This window comes from Myotis daubentonii, chromosome 4 (genome assembly GCF_963259705.1).
Source record: "Myotis daubentonii chromosome 4, mMyoDau2.1, whole genome shotgun sequence".
NCBI lineage: Eukaryota > Metazoa > Chordata > Mammalia > Chiroptera > Vespertilionidae > Myotis > Myotis daubentonii.
In genome coordinates, this window is record NC_081843.1 from 81,971,290 (window position 1) to 81,996,216 (window position 24,927).

A 24,927-nucleotide genomic window follows, 5' to 3' on the forward strand; every position below is an offset into this window, starting at 1 on the left:
AGGTAATTAATAGACAGAACAGAGATTAAAATAGAAGAAAACATGTGAAGTACCAACCTTCTGCACAAGGAACAACTATCAGAGCTCTGTCAATAAAAACCGTGTTAGTTAGATGCTGGGCCACGCCAACACTTGATCGGTCACGAAACTTAACATAACATACTTTGGAAGAAAAAGCAAGAGGTGCGTTGCTGCAAGATAAAAAGAAAAACAATTAGACAAACATTTGGCTGGTTCTGTCGTTTTCACTAAAAAATTTTCTGAGAACTTTACAGAATCAAGACTTACAAAGTTTTAATGCTAAAGATCATTAAGACATCAAATAGCAAAACTTACTCTTTTAGTGATGATCTGTCTGCAAAGACTAGTGATAACTAAGCAGGCCATTAGCCTTACTTCTAAAAACTTTAAATTTGCCCTAGCTGGTATGGCTCAATGAATAGAGCGTCAGCCTGCAAACTGAAGGGTCGCCGGGTTCGATTCCAGCCATGGGCACCTGCCTGGGTTGCAGGCTTGATCCCCGGTAGGGGGCGAGCAGGAGGCAGCCAATCAATGATTCTCTCTCATCATTGATGTTTCTATCTCTCTCTCTCTCTCCCTTCCTCTCTAAAATCAATAAAATAAAAAATAAAAAAAAAACTTTAAATTTAAAAACTTGCCCTAACCGGATTGGCTCAGTGGATAAAGCGTCGGCCTGTGGACTGAAGGGTCCCAGGTTCGATGCCGGTCAAGGGCATGTACCTTGGTTGCGGGCACATCCCCAGTAGGGGGTGTGCAAGAAGCAGCTGATCGATGTTTCTCTCTCATCAATGTTTCTAACTCTCTATCCCTCTCCCTTCCTCTCTGTAAAAAAATCAATAAATTTTTTTAAAAGTCTGAAAAAACTTTACATTAAATTATTAATCTGAGCAAAATGTGAAAACAACTACTTAATCCAAAGATGTTGAACCACATAAATACCTTTATAAAATACCTTTATAAAAGCGCCAATCTGCAAAACTTAAAATTTTGTAACTACATCTAAGCCTTCCCTGGCACATTTAAATTTCTAAAAACTTCATTAACAATCTTAGAAACAATGAGATAACATGGAATTAAAGTCTTTTGTATACAGTAGACTACTTCAGGCTAGGCATTGTGATTTTCCAGACAAAAGATGTCACAAACAAAATGTTACATATTACTATATGCAAAAGAGCAAAGGCTCTTACAAGTCCTACTAGATTTAGTTCAATCTAGGCAAGCTTATAGTAAAAAGGAAACGGCACAGATTAAAGCATTTTTTTAATATTATGACTCTTGTTAGTTTGCAAAATACACTATACTCATGGATGATCATTTTATCAACCTGCCCATAATTATGTTTAATTAAAGTGTTTAATTATTATCTTTAACAAGGAAAAAAATTACCCCAACAAAATATATACCAGGTGTACCGGTTAATAATGCAGATTTTTTTCAATAGATGGAGTTACACATATGTTGATATACATGTGATTTGATATGTATGCTATTTTGTTGCATTGACAGCAAGCTTCAAAACTTCATAAGGTAAATTTGCTGAGGGTGTTAACATCATAGGTATTTTTACACTTAAAAATGTCGAATTTTGTGCCAAAAAAAGAGTATTTGTGGGAAATTTTAATTCATTATTTTGAAGAAAAGTAATGCTGAAAGTTATCATATACTTTGAGAAGCTTATGGTGATCATGCTCCATCTCAAGATACTTGTGAACACTGGTCTAAACGCTTTAAAAATGATGATTTCAATGTGAAAGACAAAGAACGTCCAGGTCAACCAAAAAAGTTTGAAGACCAACAATTACAAGCATTTTGGATGAAGATGCCTGTCAAACTCAAAAACAACTTGCAGAAAGATTAAACGTTGATCAGCAAACAATTTCCGATCATTTACAAGCAGTGGGAAAGACTTTAATGGAAGGAAAATGGGTGCCACATCAACTGAACAAAAGACAAATGGAAAACCACCACAAAGTCATCAGAAAATGTTGCTTCAAGGGCACGAAAGAAAGTCTTTTTTGCATCCAATTGTGGCTGGTGGTGAAAAGTGGATTTATTTTGAGAATCCCAAATGCACAAACTCATGGGTTGATCCAGGTCAACCATCTACATCGCCTGCAAGGCCAAATTGCTTCGGAAAGAAGACAATGCTCTGCGTTCGGTGGGATCAGGAAGGTGTGGTGTATTATGAGCTTCTAAAACCAGGTGAAACCATTAATACTGATCGCTACTGACAACAAATAATCAATTTGAACCACACTTTGATCATAAAATGACCAGAATGTGCCAGTAGACAAGGCAAAGTAATTTTGCTTTGATAACGCACCATCACACACTTCAAAACCAGTTAAAGACACGTTAAAAGATCTTGCCTGGGAAGTATTAACCCACCCGCCGTATTCACCAGACCTTGCTCCTTCAGATTACCACTTGTTCCAATCGATGGCACACGCACTTTCTGAGCAGCACTTCAAAACGTATGAAGAAGTGGAAAATTGGGTCTCTGAATGGTTTGCCTCAAAACAAAAAAAGTTCTATTGGGATGGAATCCACAAATTACCTGAAAGATGGGGGAAATGTGTAGCTAGTGATAGACATTACTTTGAATAAAGCATTTTTGATGTTTCTCTTGAAATTACCGTGTTTTCTTTGATTACGAAATCCGCATTATTACCTGGTACACCTGGTATACCTAGTATATAACATAAATGTACAATACTTTAAAACATGAAGGTTTTTCAGACTCAAAAAGAAGAGATTATTTGAAAATATCAGATATCCCTTGTGCAATAACAGTAATTTAGTTATAAAACAGGTCAAGGACATTTAACATAATCCTAAATCTAGTAAATGGCAAGACAGAACTTAAAAGTCTAATCATCTAATTCCAAATTTCAAGCAACCTTTACCATTCAGTTAATCAATAATTTTAAAACAATCTTAACATACTATTAGTAAATATTCATCATTTTTTAAATTTAAAAAGTCTTTCAGATATAGCAACAAATCCCTTGATACTGGTTAAATATACATATTTATGCTGTTGATCAAAAACTGTGATAGCCCAGCTGGTGTGGCTCAGAGGTTGAGCGTGGATCTATGAACCAAGAGATCACAGTGCAATTCCCGGTCATGGCACATGCCTGGGTTTCGGGCTCAATCCCCAGTGTGGAGTGTGCAGGAAGCAGCCAATCAATGATTCTCTCTCATCACTGATGTTTCCATCTCTTTCCCTCTCTCTTCTTCTCAAATCAATAAAAATATTTTTTAAAATAATATAAAATGTGATAAAACATATTTGTACTTGGAACTTGAAACTATTCATATTATTAACATAACTAGGCTAATTGAAGTTGCAAAAATAAAAATAGAGCTACCTCTTTCTCACCCCACCTAACTTAACTCACTCCTGCCTAACGCCATCCAATTCAGGTTTCAGGCCAGCCCACTCCCAATTCGCCCTCCTCCAGCCCCCAACTCAACAGCTAAGCCAATCACTTCATGTATTTGTCACTGAGGTTAAATACACACATCCACAATTAATTCCTTTACATTACCAAGTCTCCAACTTAGGTCTCTCTTAGCCCTAGACTCCCAGATCCAAGAGCCTGCTGAAATACTACACCTAGATAGTCACTGGGCCTACCCTTATTCAGTCTTAAAACTCATCCTTCTCCTTCCTCACCAGTCCTGCCCATTGTCCTGTACTTCACAACTCAGTTAAAGATACATTACCCAAATCAGAAATCTGGGAGTCACTAATGTGAACACCATTAGCACTATTCACCAAATATTTCCAAATCTGTTTCTGGCTACATGGTAACATTCTATTTCTCTGTTCCTTGAAGTTAAATGTAGCCATGCAAATTGCTTTGGCCAGTTAAATTCAAGCATAACTGCCATGTCACTATTCAGTAGTTTAAGGGCCATTGCTCAGCTCTTTTCTTCTGCCACAGTGATCAACAACATTCAAGAGATGAGTGGCTGCCCTAACCGGTTTGGCTCAGTGGATATAGCGTCAGCCTGTGGACTGAAAGGTCCCAGGTTCGATTCCAGTCAAGGGCATGTACCTTGATTGCAGGCACATCCCCAGTAGGGAGTATGCAGGAGGCAGCTTATCAATGTTTCTCTCTCATCGATGTTTCGAGCTCTCTATACCTCTTCCTTCCTCTCTGTAAAAAATCAATAAACTATATTAAAAAAAAAAAAAAAAAGGAGAGATGAGTGGCTGATACATCAGCTTCATCCCAGAAGGAGTGACCACAATGAGTTCCCCACTTACCAGTTTAGTGTAAGAAATAATCTTTTTTTTAACTTTTTTTTATTGATTTCAGAGAGGAAGGGAGAGGGATAGATAGAAACATCAATGATGACAGAGAATCACTGATTAGCTGTCACCTGCACACCCCCCACTGGGGATCGAGCCTGCAGCCCAGGCATGTGCCCTTGGCTGGAATCGAACCCGGGACCCTTCAGTTCGCAGGCTGACGCTCTATCCACTGAGCCAAACTGGCCAGGGTAGTATAATCTTTTTTTAATCAAACTCCTGAGATTTGGGGATTGTTTCCCTCCTTGACCTTTCCCTCTTCTTCATACAATTGTTCATTAAATCCTGTGTCGCATTAATTCAGGCTTCATCATTTCTCATCTGTATTACTACAATGACTCCTAACCAATCATACTGCCTACATCTTAACTCCTAATTAATGGTCTTTCACAAAAGCTTCCAGTGATCATTCTAAACCCTAAATTTCATCGTGTCACTCCACTGCTTAAATTTCTTCAAAGACACCCTCTGTTCTTGTTTATCATCTAAATGCGCCCAGAAATCCAGGCATAAAATTACTTGTGGTTCCCAGCACACATCCAGAACATCTGGGCCATCTTTGTACATATTGTTCCATTTGTTTATGATGTCTCTGTAACTCCCTTTTTGAATGGTAATTCCACTTTTCTTCAAGGCTCAAGTTTCCTGGAAAGCCTTTTTAAGATATCGAAGTGATTAGATACCCATCTTTTTTTTTTTTAATATATTTTATTGATTTTTTACAGAGAGGAAGGGAGAAGAATAGAGTTAGAAACATCGATGAGAGAGAAGCTTCGATCAGCTGCCTCCTGCACACTCCCCACTGGGGTTGTGCCCACAACCAAGGTACATGCCCTTGACCGGAATCAAACCTGGGACCCTTGAGTCCCCAGGCCGATGCTCTATCCAGTGAGCCAAACCGGCCAGGGCTAGATACCCATCTTATATGTGCTACCAAAAAACATTCTACATACTTTCAGCACAGGCCTTTCCGATGTGAAACCCTCAACAGATGTAAATTTTAAGCCACAACTGATTAGCCACATTTCACTGGCTAGCCAGCAACCTATAATTTGGGTGGCTTGACCAATTAACTGGCAACAATCAGATTCCCTTTCTTTTGCCTGGAAAGTCACTTTGAGTCAGGGCTTGAATCAGATGCCAGATGACTAGAGAATAGGTCTGTAAAGAAACTGAGCAAATACACAGAAACAAACTGAGCTCACAGACTCTAAGAGGAGGCTTTAAACCTTATGCTGAAACCTTTTTGATTCCCAGCCCCAGGTCTCATGAGGCCTGGCTGTACTCTAGTCTTTATTCAATTTAATGAAACCTCCATTTTTTTCAATGTCTCTTTCTTGAGGTAGGTTGCATAGCACTGTTTCTGTCTTTTGCAACAACAACAACAAAAAAACCTGATTACAATCAGCTACTAAAGTCCTAGCAACTGCAACAAGTACCAGTATACTCTCTTTTAGGACTGAAATTTACAATCTGACAAACCACCACTGAAACATTTTCCAAATTGACAGATCTTTTGGGGAAAGAATGAAAACCTAAATAATCACTGTTGAAAACTAAAATATATACTCTGTTTGAAACCCATATCACTTCAAAAGCCCATGTCACTAGAAAATGTGAGCCTGGTCAGTAAAGCAACTACATGTTAAAACTGCCACCAAGATTAAGTCCAGGAACAAATGAAAAAATTCTGGTCTATTCTGAACAGCATTATCACAGGAGCATGGATAGTCGACATGGCTACACCACTGCTTTAAGCATTTTCTTCACTTTTATCTCCAATTACCTTCCTTAAAACAGAGAGTAAAGACCAATTTATAGTTATTTATACAAATGTAAACATGTGAGCTTTTCAGAAGAGGTAGTAACACTTTTATTTTGAATATGATAGGCTAAATTATGATACAGTAGCAAGCTTATGTACAGATAATTAGTATCTCAGTAAACAAATGTGTATTTATATTTACTTATAAATCAGGATGTTTCCAAATCTTATATTTAAAGTTTTCTCTCTAGGTGGAAGAGAGAATTAATGGTGACGGAAAAAATAAAATTAAATAAAAAAGTAAAGCTTTCAAAAAACAGTTCATTACTAAATTAAATAAAAAAATAAAAAAGTAAAGCTTTCTAAGCTATTAAATAGATTTTCTTTAATTTAATAGGATTATCATTTTATAATGAAATTTTTACTTTTTGAAAGGGGGTTACATTTTTCATTTGGTCTAAATGTATGCCTCTAAAGAAAGTAACAGTATCCAAATAGCAAATTATACTTTGACCTCATTTGCTGAATTTTGTTTTTTAAAATATAAGACTTTCTACAATTGTTGTTGTTTTTAAGTCAGAATTTCTGAGGATTTATGCAGAAATCACAAACCAACTTTTTGAGCATAATTTAAATTTCCTGAGCCCTAACTGGTTATTTTGTCTTTCACTAAACATGGTGATGACACTGCACAATTTTTTAAAAGACAAGTTGGTAATAATATATCTAATATTTTATTATATTACTACATACCCTTTGAGGATCTATCACCAAAGCATGGACAAAGTACATAGTTTTATGTATGAAAATACTGACACATGAATTATAATAGGGTTTCTCAGTAGGACTCCAGTGATACTCTGTATGGCACAATTCTTCCTTGTATAAGCCTTTCTAATATGAATGACTGACACTTACCCAATAAATGCCAGAAGGCCCTCCAATCATTATTGACAATCAAAAGTACACATTTCAAATGCTTGCTTCTCCCTAAAATCCACTTACACACACACACCCCAAAGCAAAACAGGCAGCCAATACATCTCCAATGATATAATTTCAATGACACAAACACTAAGGATAGATTAGTCTGTAAATATTACTATAAGTCAGCGGTTCTCAACCTGTGGGTCGTGACCCCTTTGGGGGTCGAACGACCCTTTCACAGGGGTCGCCTAAGACCATCGGAAAACACATATATAATTACATATTGTTTTTGTGATGAATCACTATGCTTTAATTATGTTCAATTTGCAACAATGAAATCGGGGGTCACCACAACATGAGGAACTGTATTAAAGAGTCGTGGCATTAGGAAGGTTGAGAACCACTGCTATAAGTAAAGCACTGAAAAATGCTTTGCTTATTTGTATAAATCCTTTAATCACACCATATTAAAATAAACACATATAAAAAGGACTTGAAGAAAAGACATGGAAATGGAGAGAGGTTTTGTTAGGGTGGTGGGAGAGGTGGTATTTCTCTTTCTCTAATGTTCATAAAGTGACTATATTAGTTATATTTTTTTAACTAAATAAACTTAAGTAGTTGACAGATTTTGCCTTATTAGTACTTTTGAAGACCAGAGAGAAAAAGAAAACCAGCAAGCAAAAAATCAACAGTGTTGATGTTAGAAATGGTATTAGAAATCAGGGACAGGATCACCCTTTGAAGGGAAGCACAATTCTAGGGTGTAGACAATTCTGATCTGGGTGCTGGTTACACAGAAATGTTCACTTGGGATAAATAGACTTATCCATGCACTCTTCTATTGCACATTATACCTCATATTATAAAAAGTATATTATAAAAAGCTTGCTGCAAAAATTTCACACTGTCATTAACACTGAAATGTATATCTTCCATACAACTACTACTATTGCATTTTTATCCATTTCAGCCCAAACCTGCAAACACATCTGTAATATATCGACCATATTATATAACAACTTCATTACAGAGCAGAACAAAAGTATATCAATATTTTTTAAAAACAGGAATAAGGGATTGCACTTATGGAAAAACTGGTTAAGGATTTTGCCTGGCCCATATGTGTTATATTTATGTTACAGTTTCATTAAACATATTACAGTTTGTGACACACTCACTTCATATTAATGTACAATGTTTAAATAAAGAGCTCTTAATTCTCTTTGACTTTTAAAGGGCAAGTAATTAACACTTGATTTCAAAAAACAGTTCATTACCAAGTGTCAGATAATTACTGGCAGCGTGTTGCCACCCAAGTCCACATTTCAACTACATAAGTGGTACCACATAAGTGGTACTATGTTGCCAATGAAGACTGTCCTGTGATGTAGTTCTACCTACAAGAAACTTTATTACCACAACCTTACAAGCAAGGTCAGTTTACGAAGATTTAAATACAAAATATTTTTACTGCATGATTCCAATTCTTGCAGGATACAGCACTCCTCCAAGCACTTCTCAATTATTAAGAAGTTTCCAATGCTTAAATGGATAGCAGAAAGCATTTTCGAAAGTTAAATAAGATGTTCAAAGCTATGTATGTCACAGCTAGTCAAAGATGTGAGTGTACGTACACTTATGAAGTACGCTCGATAAAATATTACCTGAATGTTTTCATGCAGAAGTAATCTATATAAATCCAGATTATGAGTCATTCTACAAAAACAAACTACAAGACATAGTATCAATGTCATGACTCTTAAAACGATGACAGGGGGCTGTTCTAGATTAAAGGAGATAACCAAATGCAATGGGTAGAGTCTGACAATCTAGGTCAAAAAAAGAAAAAAAAAACATTAGAATATCTGGGGGACTTTTACTATAAACATGTATTACCTTTATCAATGTTAAATTCCTTGGGCATGTAAACAGTGTGGCATTGTAGGAGGCTGTGCTTGTCTTCAGAGATACATACTGACATGTTGAGGGATGAATGGCTACAGTGTCTACAACTACTGCACGCACTTTCCCAAGGACCGGGAGGTGGGAGAGGAGAGGGGGCGATGAGAAGGGGAGACAGGCGGAAAGAAATCCACCGAGGCAAGCGATGAACGCAGGTGAAGGAGACCTGGGCGTTCTCTCAACTTTCCTGTACGCATGAATTACCCCACAACAACAAGCAGAGGGCTTTTGGGGCCAGCTTTTATCAATACCTAGGAAGTAGCAATGCGATAGACAGACAGAAAACCTAAAGAAAGACTTAAGTGAAATAAATCAAAAAGGCACAAATATTTTTCAAAAGAAAAATACTCGACAACTCCTCTCCCTTCTTTCACAGGATTTCGACAGAATAAACAAAATATTGAGGATTTTAAGATTCTAAGCTCTATCGTTTAAAAAAACAAAACACGTTATGCGTATAAGAATTTGAACCACCCACAAACCCCTGACAAATTCTGAGTAGAGAGTATTACTGTAAAAGGGAAATCTTACTTCAAAACACACTAACTACTCAGGAGTGTCCGCGACCTGGCCTATCTGGACTTGGAAGAACAAGCAGCAGAGAGAATCCCGCACCAACTAATACTTCTTCTGGAGGCGTCGGGACAGCGTGACCTTCCAGGAGGAAACACTCATCTGCGGCCGAGCGGGTGACGGGACGTGATGTTTAACCACCCGGAGGGGCTCGGCCGAGCGGACCGAGAAGATGCTGAATTCGCGAGCACCGCCCCGAGAACAAACAGCCCAATTCCCTGCAATCCCAGGCTTCCCGGCGGCAACAGCGGCCTGGCACCGGGCCCTAAGAACCAGACAGTTCGCAGGCGCATCCCCGCGATTTTCGCATCGCGCACCAGGCGTCCGCCGGGAGGGCAGTTCGGGGCCCACCTGCGGCCATCTTAAGTTCTGGAAAAAAGGGGAGGGGGAGACCCCGAATTGCAGGATTCGGCGGCGAGCAATAGTCCTGGAGGCACGGAAAAAAGGCAGCCTTTCTAAGAGCTCGGTGCAGAGGTTAAGCCCCCAAAGCCCGGCTCACAAAAAAGGTGGGATCGCGGTGCCCCGCGCCGCCCTAATCAAACGTGGGCACCCAGGTAAGGCCGGGCGGTCACGTGACGGGCACCGCGCGCCCCCGGCCGCGCTCCCCCGCGCCAGTCCCCAGGTCCCCATGGCGCCCGCGCCCCTCCCCCCGCCGAGCTCGAGCACTTACTCGGGGGGGTAGAGCCGCAGCTCCTCGATTTCTCCTAGGAAGGAAAAAAGCGTCCGCATCTGCTCGCTGGTCACCGCCGACGACAGGTTCGTCACCTGAATCACTGTCGTAGGGCTGAGGCCGAAGCCTAAGCCCAGACCGAAGCCGCCGCCGCTGTTCATCCCGCTCCCACGGCTGCTCCCTTCAGTTCCCCAACGTCTGCGACGCGTCAGCGACGGAGCCGGGAAAGCGGAGCACGCGCGGCCGCGAGCGCGCTCCCGCCGGCGAGTTCCCGGCGGCGGGCAGGTCTAGCCGCTCATTTCCCAACTCGCCTGCTCCCGGGGCTGCGCGCGCCGCCGGAAGCGTCGCTCGGGCAACGCGGCAGATCTCGCGAGGCGACGGCCTGGCTCACTGTCTGCGAGGCAGTGGCCCTTGCTCCTCTTCTCCCCCAAGGGGTTAGTCGCCTTTGTTTACCCGGATGCCACTGGGCCAAGCACTTGTGCTCCTATAAACGTAGGAAACTCAGCTCTTTCCGGCCTTTAGATAGGACTAGGGAACGGAAAGCCCGGCCTGCTGTCGCTGGAGAGGAATGACGCTGACATCGCACATAAACACTTGACCAAACCATAAACGCGACATTTTAATATACAGGTGGCTCCCTCACCCCAACTATTTAAAAAAATTGGCCGGCCTCATAATTGTAAAGGAAAAAATGTGAAAAGTTTTACAAAACGTGTAAATTAAGGACAGAGGTAGTAAGATCAAGGCTGTGCGGTCATTGTTTATAATGTCATTTATGCGCTCATTCCGCAGGTATTAATATTTATTGTTTTATGCACCACTTAGGGGCACAAAGAAAACAGTTACAGATGGTCCACAGAAAACTTGCAACCTAATGAGAGAAAGTGACAGTAGTATGTGAAATAGTAGTATGTGAAAATGCTATCCCCAGAGCTCTGAGGGTCCTAGAGGCAACTTATAGTGGGTCCACAAGGTCAAACCATTCTTTATAATAAAAGCCTAAAATGCTAAGTGTCCGTTTGTCCAGCTGTCCATTCAACCAATACTATCTAATAAAAGAGAAACATGCTAATTGGCATATGACCGCTACCCTTCCCATTGGCTAATCAGGGCGATATGCAAATTAACTGCCAGCCAAGATGGCGGCCGGCAGCCAGGCAGCTGGAAGCGAACATGAGGCTTGCTTGCTTCAGTGACAGAGGACTCCAACGTTCCCCACCTGCCGCTGCAGGCCTCTGAGCTGCAACTCTAAGCAACTATGTAACAAATATAGAAGCTAAACAAAACCCCATAAACCTGCTTTCAGCTAGCCAGGATCTCAGAGCTGGAGTTGATACAGTGTCTCGATTATAGAACCGAAACAAACCAGATACCTACTTTCAGCAGCAGAGGCCTCAGAGCTGGAGCCAGAGCTAAAGCTGGCCCAGAATTTAAAAAAAAAAAAGAAAAAAGGAGCGGTTGGGAGCTTCAGTCACCCGCCAGCCTGAAAACAGCCCTCAGCCCCTAACCCAGACTGGCCAGGCACCCCAGTGGGGACCCCCACCCTGAAGGGTGTGTGACCAGCTGCAAACAGCCATCATCCCTTCACCCAGGCTGGCCAGGCACCCCAGTGGGGACCCCCACCCTGATCCAGGACACCCTTCAGGGCAAACCAGCCAGCCCCCACCCATGCACCAGGCCTCTTTCCTATATAGTAAAAGGGTAATATGCCTCCCAGCACCGGGATCAGCGGAGCCGCAAGACCTCCCGGCACCGGGATCAGCGTGACAGGGGGCAGCGCCCAGACCCCCTGATCGCCCTGCGGCTCTGTGTGTGACAGGGTGCAGCACCCCAACTCCCCCCACGGACCCTGCTCTGTGTGTGACGGGGTAGAGCCATAACCTCCCCATCGGCTCTGCCCTGAATGTGAGAGTGGCGGCGCCCCAACCCCCTGATCCGCCCTGCTCTGTGGGTGATAGAGGGCGGCGCCCCTACCCCCGCCCCCACAGGCCCTGTTTGTGTGTGATGGGGTAGAGCCATAACCTCCCCATCAGTCCTGCCCTGAGTGTGACAGGGTGTGGTGCCCCAACCCCCTGATCCGCCCTGCTCTGTGTGTGACAGGGGGCGGTGCCCCAACTCCCCTATCGGTCCTACTCTGTGAGTGACAGGGGGGAGCTCCCCAACCTCCTGATGGGCCCTGCTCTGTGCGTGACAGGGGGGAGCGCCCCAACCCCCCTGATGGGCCCTGCTCTGTGTGTGACAAGGGGGAAGTCCCCACCGCCCTGATCGACCCTGCTCTGTGCGTGACAGGGGGCGGTGCCCCAACTCCCCAATCGGCCCTGCTCTGAGCCTGACCAGGGGTTGCACCTAGGGATTGGGCCTGCCCTCTGCCACCCGGGAGCAGGCCTAAGCCAGCAGGTCGTTATCTCCCGAGGGGTCCCAGACTGCGAGAGGGCACAGGCCAGGCTGAGGGACCCCCCTTTCCCCCCCAGTGCACAAATTTTTGTGCACCGGGCCTCTAGTCAAAGCATAATATGCTAATGATATGCTAAGGTCACTCAACTGCTTGCTGTGATGTGCACTGACCACCAGGAGGCAGACACTCCAACTGGCAGGTTAGCTTACTGCTGGGGTCCGGCCGATCAGGACTGAACGAGACAGCCCAGACACGCCCTGGAGCTCTCCCATGGTCCCTCCCCAGCTGGCCAACCTCCCACATCCCTCCCCGGCCCCAATCCTGCACAAGTGGGGTCCCTTGGCCTGGCCTGCACCCTCTTGCAATCCGGGACCCCTGGGGGGATATCAGAGAGCTGGTTTAGGCTCGATCCCACAGGCCAGGCCGAAGGACTTCACTGGTGCATGAATTCATGCTCCAGGCCTCTAGTTTTATAATAATACTAGGGGCCCGGTGCACGAAATTCGTGCACTGGGTGTGGGGCGGGGGGGAGTGTCCCTCAGCCCAGCCTGCCCCCTCTCACATACTGGGAGCCCTCAGGTGTTGACCCCCATCACCCTCCAATCGCAGGATCGGCCCCTTGCCCAGGCCTGACGCCTCTGACAGAGGCGTCAGGCCTGGGCAGGGGACCCTCATTTCCCCCCATCACTGGTTCTGCCCCCAGCCCAGGCCTGATGCCTCTGGCCTAGGCGTCCGGCCCGGGCAGCGGGGACCTGTAGTGGCAGCGGGGGGTGCTGCAATCACGCGGGCTCCGCCCCTGCCCCTGCAGGATGCCTCTGGCTGAGGCGTCCGGCCCGGGCAGCGGGGACCCGCAGCTGCAGCGGCCCCGTGATCGTGGGCTTTGCTTTAGGCCCAGGCAAGGGACCCCTAGCTCCTGGGACTGCCAGCTTCGACCGTGCCCAGGTCCCATCGCTGGTTCCACCCCTACTTCCTGCTATCACTGGCCAGGGCACCTGATTCTCCGATCATGGCTGGGGGGCAGGGCAAAGGCAGCCCCAGGGCCGCCTTTGCCCTGCCCCCCAGCTCTTAGCTCCCCCCTGGGTTTCCGATCACTGTCAGTGGCAGGGGGCTTCTTCCTGCTTTCCCTTTCGCCTCCCTGCATTGTGCCTACATATGCAAATTAACCACCATCTTGTTGGCAGTTAACTGCCAATCTTAGTTGGCAGTTAATTTGCATATAGCCCTGATTAGCCAATGAAAAGGGTATCGCCGTACGCCAATTACCATTTTTCTCTTATATTAGTGTAGACTAGAGGCCCGATGCATGAAAATTCATGCAAGAATAGACCTTCCTTCCCCCAGCTGCCAGCACCGGGCTTCCCTCTGGCACCTGGGACCCGGGCTTCCCTCCTCTGGCTGCCGGCAGGCACCAGGACTTGCTGGCTTCCTTCTGGTCCCAGCTTTGCCAGGAAGGATGTCCGGAAGACGTCTAGTCTAATTAGCATATTATCCTTTTATTATTATAGACTTGAGGCCTGGTGTACAAAATTCATGCATGGTGATGAAGGGGGTGTCCCTAAGCCCAGCCTGCATCCTCTCCAGTCTGGGGCCCCTCAGGGGATGTCCAACTGCCAGTTTAGACCCTATCCCGCAGGATGCAGTCAGACATCCCTCTCACAATCCAGGATTGTTGGCTTCTAACTGCTCGCCTGCCTGCTTGATCTCCCCTAACCACCTCTGCCTGCCTGCCTGATCACCCCCAACTGCCCTCTCCTCCCCTGCCGACCTGATTGCCCCTAACTGCCCTCCCCTGCTGGCCTGATCGACCCTACCTGCTTGCTCTCCTGCGCTGGCCTGATTGCATCCTTAACTGCTTGCTCCCCTGCTGGCCTGATTGCCCATAACCATCTCTGCCTCGGCCCCCGCCACCATAGCTTTGTCCGGAAGGAAGGCAGATATCCAGAAGATGACCAGTTGACCCGGTCTAATTAGCATATTACCCTTTTATTAGTATAAGTATGTGAATATTGGGAAGATCTCTGGAACCCATAAATCTCTTAGGGTCTTCAATATTTTTCAAGAGTATAAAGATGTTTGAGAACTACTACCAGGGGGATAAGCACAGGTCACGGGAGCACCTAAGAGGGCCACTTAAACTTAGTCTTACTGGAAAACTTCCCAGGAGAGATGTTGCACTGAATCTGGAATAAATAGGAATTAGCCAGGCAAGGAGGGAGGAGTAGTGAGGGGCCTTCCAGAATAAGCATGCAGAATATACAAAGAGAGAGAGGTCTGAGAGCCTAAATGAGTTCCAGAATATTCAGATTTACTATTGCTAGACCAAAGGCTGAGAATGACTAGAAATGGATAAAAATAATAAGCCTTGGTAAAAGGTGGTGTTTGTCATACTAATAGATCACTTAATCATAATCTGTTGGGAGCTATTGAAGTCCCTGGAGCAGCAGAGTAACCATGATCAAAATCATGTGTTAGAATTACTGTCTCTGCAGCATGGAAATACATTGAAAAGGGTGCAAATCAGAAGTGAAGGGACTGGATCATGGTAATGGAAAGCAAGGGACAGTCCTAAATATGGATTACTTGATCATCCTATCTAATAAAATAATAATATGCAAATTGACCATCACTCCAACACACAAGATGGCCACCCCATGTGGGCACAAGATGGCTGGCAGGGGAGGGCAGTTGTGGGCAATCAAACCAGCAGGAGAGGACAGTTGGGAGGGACCAGGCCTGAAAGGGAAGGCAGTTGGGGGGGACCAGGCCTGCAGGGGAGGGCAGTTAGGGGCGCCCAGGCTGGCAGGGGAGGGCAGTTAGAGGCGACCAGACCAGCAGGGGAGCAGTTAGGCATTGATCAGGCTGGCAGCTGAGTGGTTAGGGGCAATCAGGCAGGCAGGCAAGCGGTTGGGAGCCAGCAGTCCTGGATTGTGAGAGGGAAGTCCAGCTGCCTGTTTAGGCCCGATCCCATCCACTATGATTGGGCCTAAACGGGCAGCCGGACATCCCTCGAGGGGTCCCAGATTGGAGAGGGTGCAGGCTGGGCTGAGGGACACCTCCTCCCGCCCCCCACCCCCCGCACACAAATTTTATGCACCGGGCCTCTAGTTTGAAAATAGAAGGAGTAGAAGCTATTCATTCAGAGAAGTATATACAGATACACATTCAGTTTTAGACACACTTACAAATGCTTTTTGTTCCTCCTAAATGGATTCCTAGGATTAAAAACTTCTATTTTAGAATACTGGCCCTCAGACTTTACGGTGAATCAAAATCACCTCATTGGCATGTTAACACAGATTGCTGTCTCCATCCCCAGAGTTTCGTATTAGGTCTGGAGCGGGACTGAGAATTTTAATTTCTAACAAGTTCCCACATATTGCTGCTACTGGTGGTGATCTGAGAACCCCACTTTGAGAACCACTGGTTCTAAAAGCAGTACTTAGTAAATTTAGTAATCTACTATTGATGCTAAAGCAGAAGAAGGAATTTATGTTTCTGGCCCTGGAGGACTGCATAATAGTGCTATAATTTAGGCCTAAAAATAAGAAGAGCAGCTTTGTGAGGAAGGAGCAGAAACTACTGAGATCCATTATGGACACATTCTGGGAAAGAAATGTCAGGAAAGTGTCTAGCACTAAGATACAGTGATTTAAGCTTGAGGGTAGACACAGCTATTTCAGGCACACATAAGCAGAAGTGCAGTGGGTAATATTAAAGAAACAAATCGTCAAATACAAGTAAAACCAAACAAGGAGGGAGGACAGTCACAAAAGTAAGGGGAGGAAAAGTTTTTGGGGTTTTTTTTTGGTTTTTTTTGCATTTTTATTTATTTACTAGAGGCCCAATGTATGAAAATCCCTCAGCCCAGCCAGCCTCCTCTCACACTCCGGGAGCCCTCAGGGGCAGGAGGCAACCCGGAGATCAGGGGAAGGCGACACCCCATCACACCTCTGCTGCTGCCACTGCCGCAGCGCAAGCCTCGGCCGGCCCTGGTTACCTGAGCCTCAGGCGGCCCTGGTTACCTGCACCTTGGGTGGCCCTGGTTACCTGCGCCTCAGGCAGCCCTGGGCGGCTGGAGGGCTGAGGGGACTGGGGGACTCCAGAGGTAGGAACACAGAGCTACCAGGCCCGCCTGGGGGCAGGCCTGGCTTGCTGCCCGCCTGCCACCCTGATGGGGCTGAGGGGACTGGGCACCTCCATCTTGTGGCTGTTGGCGCTGCCATCTTTGAGGGCATGGCAGTCAATTAGCATATACCCTCCTTATTGGCTGTGGGCACCGCCATCTTTGCAATGGTGTGAAGGTCAATTAGCATATTCCTTCTTTATTAGATAGGATTTTTTCAAGTTTTTTTATTTCAAGAAAAACAATTTTAAATATGTTACATGCAATAAACCTTAATATTTCAAGAAAAATGATCTTAAATATAACAATGTTACATGCAATAAACACCAATTATTCAAGAAAAATTATCTTACATATAATAATGTTACATGCAATAAACATTAATATTTCATGAATAAAAGGATTGTAAGTATAATAATATTACCAAAACTGTACTAACATAGAATGATATCACAAAAGTTGCAGGAAATATTAAAAATCTGCAAATAACAGGATTACTTCCATTATATTTTAGAATATTTTTTCCCACTGGCTCTATTTTTGTTCATCAGTTTATATTGTTCATTATATTCCACAAATCAGTGAGAGCATATGCTATTTATCTTTCTCCAACTGGCTTATTTCACTTAGCATGATGCTTTTAAAGTGTATTTTGTTGGATATGAGCATTGCTACTCCAGCTTTTTTTTTCTTTTCCATTTGCATGGAAAACTTTTTTCCATCCCTTCCCTTTCATCCTGTGTGTCTTTTGTTTTGAGATGGGTCTCTTGTAGGCACCATATAGTTGGGTCATGTTTTTATATCCATTCAGCTACCCTATGCCCTTTGATTGGAGCATTTAATCCATTTACATTTAGGGTTATTATTAAGAGGTACTTATTTATAGCCATTTTAATTCCATATGGCTAGGTTTCTCTGTTTCTTCTCAGCAATCCCTACAGAAATCCCTTTAGCATTTCTTGTAATGCTGGCTTGGTGGTGATGAACTCCTTTAGCCTTTTTTTTCATCTGGGAAGCTCTTTATTTGACCGTTTATTTTTAATAATAGCCTTGCTGTGTTAGGGAATGACTCAGCCCAGGAAACTTGGGGTGTCTGCCTTCTGAGCTCTGTCCCCTGAGTCTCCGGTCCTGAGTTCTGCTCTCACAGCTCCAGTCCACTTCACCCTCCTTCTGCGAGAGCACAAAGTGGGTGGCTCCACGGGAAATTTTGTGTGTTGGCCCTTTCAGAGGGTGCCCGAACTTTCAGCTGCCACTCCCTGGCAGACAGCACCCCACTGCTTTTCACAGCTAGATGTTATGTGGGTACCCTCCTCAGTTTGGTGCTCTCTGCCCGGGAGCCCAGCTTCAGGATTAGATCCCAGAGTTCTTCATGGCATCCCACCCCCCACAGCTGAGACATCTCTTCGGGACTGCGGTTACCATCTGTGGGTGCCTGGGCAGCCCTTTCATGACTCCACCCCTCCTACCAGTCTCTGTGCGGTCTCCACCTTTGGTCCTTGGATATCAGGGTTCTCTCCTGTGAGTTTTCCATTGATTATTCTGGGAGGCAAAGTTTAAAGAAGAAGTGAAGTGGTCAGAAGAGAATGACGAAAAGTGTCAAATTCTGCAAAGATGACAAAATCAGGGATAAAATGTGTCAATTGATAGATATAATGTGACTATTTAGACCCCTCTCCCCCCCCCCCCCCCGCAGAAAAAGCTACATGAACCAGTTTAGAGAAGCAAAAGCCATAGTGTTACATCCTTTATGAATCTCCCAGCAGAATTTCCCAAGCCTGGGCCTGTCCTAGAACTGCCACTCTGGCAAATGTCAGACTGCTCCACCCTGGACCTCTGAGATAATTTTATTTTTGTTTACTTGGGGGTAGGGGAGAAGCAACACCTATTTATTCTTGACCTAGATTCCCCATTGTCATAGTTTTATTACATGTGCTTTATCTTCAGACTTCTTTTTTTTTTTTGCTGAACCATTTGATACTCTGACACGTCATCCTTGATATTTCAGCATTCCTCTCCAATGAGAAAAGCACAATGTTATTATTTTACCCAAGAATATTAAAAAAATACTGTCATAATCCATCTTCAGATTTTCCCAATTGACACAAAACTGGTTTTCATAACTCCTATTTTGGTCCAGCAAGAAACCAATAAAAAAGCATTTGGTTGTTAGCAAAATTATACCTCCAGTCCCATTTGATTGCCATACAGGTAGAGGCTCTAGACATCATCTTCTCCCCATGAACTCACGGAAGGATGAATACTTCATGAATCCTTAAATGAACCATTTTGGGTAGGAAACAAATCCTCATAATTGAATTCTTATTTGATAGGGCTTTCAGGCTCGACATGGCTTCTTCTGTATGTCCTTAGTTATAGGAATTCTGTTCAGCTAGACTTCAGGCAATTCTGAATGATGGTTGTTCTGTACCTTAGTTGTAATTTTGATGTGGTCCTAGGAGGATGCAAGTACCACGTTTACGTACTCTGCCATCTTGACCCTAAGCCTGCCTCTGAGATATTTTAGAATTCCAACCTCCATGCCATGTTCTGTCTCCAACCTCTGTAATCTTTCTCATAGCCCCAGTTTGCATATGCTTCTTCATTACTAGTCCTCTTAGATGAGACAATCAGTGACAAAAAAGCTTCAGCTCAGAGAGGGCTTCTTACAAGTAGGCCCAGGCCCACAGAGCAAACCAGAAACCAAACATACGAAAGATCAACTCCAGTAAGTAAATTAGGAGAGAGAGAGGAGAGAGAGGGAATAAGGGAGGGGGGGGGAATAAGGGAGAGAGAGAGAGAGAGAGAGAGAGAGAGAGAGAGAATTTTATGGGTGCTGAAGCAAGAGGTGACTGGAGAGAGCAGTTCCAGGGAGTACAGACAGACAGGGAATGCTTGTGGTGTGAAGGTATGCAGATGAGTGTGGACTGTATTTACAAGAAAAGGTTTTGGTGTCTCTGTTTACTCTTCTTATCTTGATTTTTCAAACAAGTGAGATCTGCAAAGAAACTACTCTATGAAATTTTATTTTTTTTATTTTTTTATTTTTTTAATATATTTTATTGACTTTTTACAGAGAGGAAGGGAGAGAGATAGAGAGTTAGAAACATCGATGAGAGAGAAACATCGATCAGCTGCCTCCTGCACATCTCCTACTGGGGATATGCCCGCAACCCAGGTACATGCCCTTGACCGGAATCGAACCTGGGACCTTTCAGTCTGCAGGCCGACGCTCTATCCACTGAGCCAAACCGGTTTCGGCTATGAAATTTTAAAGTAAATTTTGACAGTAGAGACTAATTTAGAATAATTTCAGATAAGGAAGAATCTGTAAGTAGCCCTATCTTTAAAGGAGTGCTGATATATTCTGAAGACAGCAAGAGAGCCCTGGAAGGGGGTTAATAGGTTATACTAAAAAGAATCAGAGGAGTGTGAACTATGCATGTGGAGTGCACCTGTGTGTGGATATGTGTGCAGTAGTGTGTTTCAAAATAGGGCTTCCAGAAATGAAGCAGAAACGCTCTTAGTCTTTTCCTGTGCTAAATCATACTGCCTTGTCCTTTTTTGTACTCAGAACTCTCAATTAGTTCATGATGTTTCCAGTGGGCTAGCTCTGGAGCCTCATCATTAAATGAATCCTTAAATGAACCATAACTTTTTTATTATTAATGGCATAACTTTATTATTATTATTACAAAAAGTAATTCTAGCTGGCTTAAACAGAAAGTGTAGACAAAGTTGGAAAGTTTATTTCATGGAGTGGAAGAAATAATTGCACAACCAAATCTTGAGAAGGAGTGTGACTATGGCATATTTAGAACAGACTTTGGATAATCTGGAAAAAAAAACAAAAACCAGAAAATATGTAGGGAGACAACAAAGGTGTTTAATGGAATTGCAGAAAGAATTGCCTGAAGAAATCTTAGAAAGGGAGGTGACAGGGCAGCTCTGGGACCTTCAGTAGCAAACATTCATAGCCCATCTCAATAGTGGTGTGAATCAGCTCCAATAATTCCCCAGGTCCTGGCAACCACTGCTCTGCTTCTTGTCTTTTGTACATGTGCCTATTGGGGGAATTATATATAAATGTAGTTACACAACACATCATTTTAGTACCTAGCTCCTAACAGAGCATAATGTTTTTGAGGTTCATCAGGAAGATGTATCAGTAGCTTATTCCCATTTAGTGCTAATCGCAGACCATTACATGAATATTCAACATTTTATTTGTTCAACAGTTGATGACATCTGGATTGTTTGCAGTGTGGGGCTATTATAACTAATGCTGCTATGAACACTCCTGTACAACTTTAATTTCTCTTGAGTAAATGCCTAAGAGTGGAATCGCTGGTTCATACGATGTTTAACTTTTTAAGAAACTGTCAAACTGTTTTACAAAGAGGCTGTACTATTATACATTTCCGCCAACACTGGATGACAGTTACGGTGTCTCCACATCTTTACCAACACTTAGCAATGTCATCTTTTTTTATTACTGCCATGCTAGTGGGTATGTAGTGGTATCACATTATGGTTTTAATTTTCATTTTCCTAATGGCTAATGTTGAGCAACTTTTTATGTGCTCATTAGCCATTCATATATCTTTTCAGGTGATAAGCCAATTCAAATATTGAAATCTTTTTTCATTGTTTAATTTGGTTACTTGTCTCCTTTTATAGAGTTGTAAAAGTTCTTAATAATTCTGGATAAAAATCTGTTATCAGACATGTGACTTGCAAATATTTATTCTCACTCTGTAACTTCTTTTATTTTTTGAACATATATCAATGTTTTGTTTTTTCATTTTTAATAGTGTCTTTGAAAGGGTAACCGTTTTTTTATTTTCAAGTCCAAATTATCAGTTTTCTATTACGGATTGTGGTTGTGTTGCCACACCTAAGAAATCTTTGCCTAACCCAAGGCCACAAAGGTTTTTCTTGTGTCTTTATCTAGAAATTTTTAGTTTTAGCTCTTCCATGTAGGCCTCTGATATATCCTTTTATGTGTAGTTTGAGGTAAGGACTTATATTGTTGTTCTTCATCCTTTTCCTCTTTTTTTCTTCTTATTCCTCTTCCCCTTCTTTATTCTTCCTCCTCCTCCACCTATTTAACATGATATTAAATTGTTTTAGCACCATTCGTTGAAAAGACTGTGCATTCCCCATTGAATGGTCTGAGCATCTTTGTCAAAATTCAATTGACCATAAGTTGAACAATTTTATTTCTAGTCTTTCAATTCTGTTCTACTAATCTATACTAGTATATCTATCTTAACACCAATACCACCCTGTCTTAATTACTATATATTCATAAGAAGTTTTGAAATTGATTACTGTAAACTATCCAAGTTTATTCTTTTTTTTTTTCAAAATTGCCTTAGCTATTCTAGATTCTTTTCATTTTCTTTTCAACTTTAGGATTAGCTTGCAACATTTCTACAAAAGCAAACAGAAACCTACTAGGATTGTGATAGATTGCTTTGAAACTATAGGTTACTTTGGAAAGAACTGTCATCTTAATCCTGAGACTTCCAACCCATGAATATGGAATTTCTTTCCATTTATTTAGATCTTCATTACTTTGTCTCAGCAAGGGCTTTGTAGTGTGTTTTCACTTCTTTGTTAAATGTATTACAAAGTATTTTACTCTTTTTATTATTAGGAATGGGATTGTCTTTTTCATTTCACTTTTAGGCTGTTCGTTGCTAGTATATAGAAATAAAATTATTTTTTTATATTGGTCTTGTATCCTGAGAGCTTGCTAGTTTTAGTAGTTTTGTTGAGTCCTTTGGATTTTCTACAAATGGATTATGTCATTTGTCAATAGGAACAGTTTCTTTTTCCTTCTAATATGTGTGCCTTTAACTTATTTTGTCTTTTTTTATTACCCTGACTAGAACCTCCACTACAACACTGAATAAAATTGATGAGAACAGACATCCTTTTCATGTTCCATATCCTAGCCATGTTTCAATGTCCAAGAGCCACGTATAGCTATTGGCTACCGTATTGCACAGGACACATAAAACATATGCACCATTTCAGCAAGTCCTATTGGACAGTGCTGGCTTAGACAGTAAAATGCCTTTAAAGAGACAATTCTTTCTTTTTTCTTTTTATTAATCGTCACCAGAGGATATTTTTTTCCCATTGATTTTTAGAGAGAGTGGGAGAGAGAGAAACAGAGAAAGAGAAACACTCATGTGAGAGAGACACACCAATTGATTGACTCCTGACCAGGGCCCAGCCAGGGATGGAACCAACAAACCAAGTTTGTGCCCTTGACCAGAATTGAACCCCAAACCCTTCAGTCTACCGGCCGACACTCTAATCACTGAGCCAAACCAGCTAGGGTGAAAGTTCCTTCCTGAAGACACAACTCAATTCATCCTTTCATAGAAGATAGATACCATGTTTGGTGTTGGCAAAATAAATTTTAAAAAGAATAAGGTGACTTGCCGGGGTCCAACCCCAGCAGGTCCAGGGGTTCCCAAAGGTGTGGACGGAGTCGGTGAAGAAGGAATGACACGGAGACAGCGTTCAGTTGATCAGCAGCCTAGCCAGGATCTCTAGCCCGGATCTCCAGCCAAGTTCTGGTCTGGATCTCCAGAGAGGTTCTGGTTAGGATCTCCAGCCAGGTTCTGTAGCCATGTTCTCTTGCTAGGTTCTCCAGGTTCTCCAGCCAGGTTCTGTAGCCATGTTCCCTCGCTAGGTTCTCCAGCCAGGTTCTGTCCAGGTTCTCCAGCCAGGTTCAGTCACCAGGTTCTAGTCAGGTTCTCTTGCCAATTTCTGTAGTCAGGTTCAGTCCAGGATCTTTTGCCATGTTCTCTCGCTAGGTTCTGTCTCTAGGTTCTGAGGCCAGTTTCTGTCCAGGATCTTTTGCCATGTTCTCTCCAGCGAAGTTCTTCTGTCTCTAGAGAACGTTCTGTGTAGGTTCTGTGCCTAGGTTCTGTCTCCTAAGTTCTGTCTCTTTCTGTCTTGTTACATCTGTATTTATACCAGTTGATTCAATCCTATCAATCTCTATTACAAAGGTTAGGGCGTTTCTTATCTCCATTCCAGGGAGTAAAGATTATGTAGCTTAAGCATGATTGTTTGTAGTTAAAGTGATTAATTACCCGCCTGGCACTTAGTTGAGGGGTTTTATTCCCTCCCTAACTTCAGGGGAAAATCCCTACCTGGGGAAACAACCTTTCTCAGAGACCTTGGTTAAAACACATAGTGCCAAGAAGGTGAGCAAACATATTAAGAACAGTACGCCATATATGCCAGGTCCCTTGAAACAGCAAGGATGGACCGGCTCCCGGCAGTGACTCTTTCTATTAGTTTAGTAAATTTATTTAAAAATATTTTGCTAAGGATAAATTTATTATATTTGAAAAATTACCTACCAAAGTGAACAAAAGTAAGGAAAGCTCCAAAAATGTTTTACCAAAAGACACACCAGGAAGTAGGAGTCACTGTCATCTCATTATTAGATTAAATTGACAACTTGAAAAGAGACTCCATTTACTCTGGATACTGTGAAGGCGACGGCTGTCCTGCACACATGCTGACCACTGTGTCAGAGATGGAAAAGGGCCACGTTCTGGCTTAACACACACGTGTCCATCCTGAAACTTCTTAAAATGTTTAGTATTTAACTATGTTCTAGAATCTAAGGAAGCACAATAAAACAAACTACATTACTTTTTCTTTTTGTTTAGAAACTGCCTAAGGAACATCTTTACTACAATCAGGTCAGAGAGGATGTAGGATCTTATGTAAATCTAACAAAAAACAACTTTCTGATGACATGTGGCAGAGCCCTCAGGCTTATAGTTGGGGTGGGACAGGTGGGAGCAGGTGGGGGCAGAACACTAGAGCTTTTTTAAAATAAACTCTTCTTTACCAAGAAAAAAAAAAAGAATTGAATACACTTGGTTTTACTTTAATCTGAAATGAAATTTAACTGAACAGTTATCAATAAAAAGGCAAGTTGGATGCCATGGGAATGGCCTCTCCAGGTAGTTTCTGGATCTAGTTATGACTGATCCTTTGATGAGCTTGGGCCACAGGATTGTTAACTGAAAAACAAAATCGAGTCCTTTGCTTTAAATAAGTGGATTTCTGTGATGGACTTTCCCCCATAAACATTCTCTCCAGATTCGAGAAGTGATTGATA

General features: G+C 42.9%; 1 protein-coding gene across 3 annotated transcripts in view; it reads right to left on the reverse strand.

The window, feature by feature from the left end:
- Positions 1–10,532, reverse strand: part of SREK1 (splicing regulatory glutamic acid and lysine rich protein 1) — a 48,363-nt gene extending 37,831 nt beyond the window's left edge. The window contains exons 1-3 of one of the 3 annotated variants that reach the window (XM_059694470.1): positions 10,249–10,333; positions 164–191; positions 58–86 (exon numbers count right to left, since the gene is read on the reverse strand). Coding sequence is in view for 2 of the 3 variants with exons in the window: in XM_059694468.1 (XP_059550451.1) it covers positions 58–191; positions 10,249–10,409 (295 nt within the window). In the remaining variant the exon portion in view is untranslated. Of the gene's footprint in view, positions 1–57; positions 192–10,248 lie in introns of all 3 variants that reach the window. The other 2 variants (XM_059694468.1, XM_059694467.1) reach the window with 2 other exon arrangements.
- Positions 10,533–24,927: the final 14,395 nt, after the last annotated feature.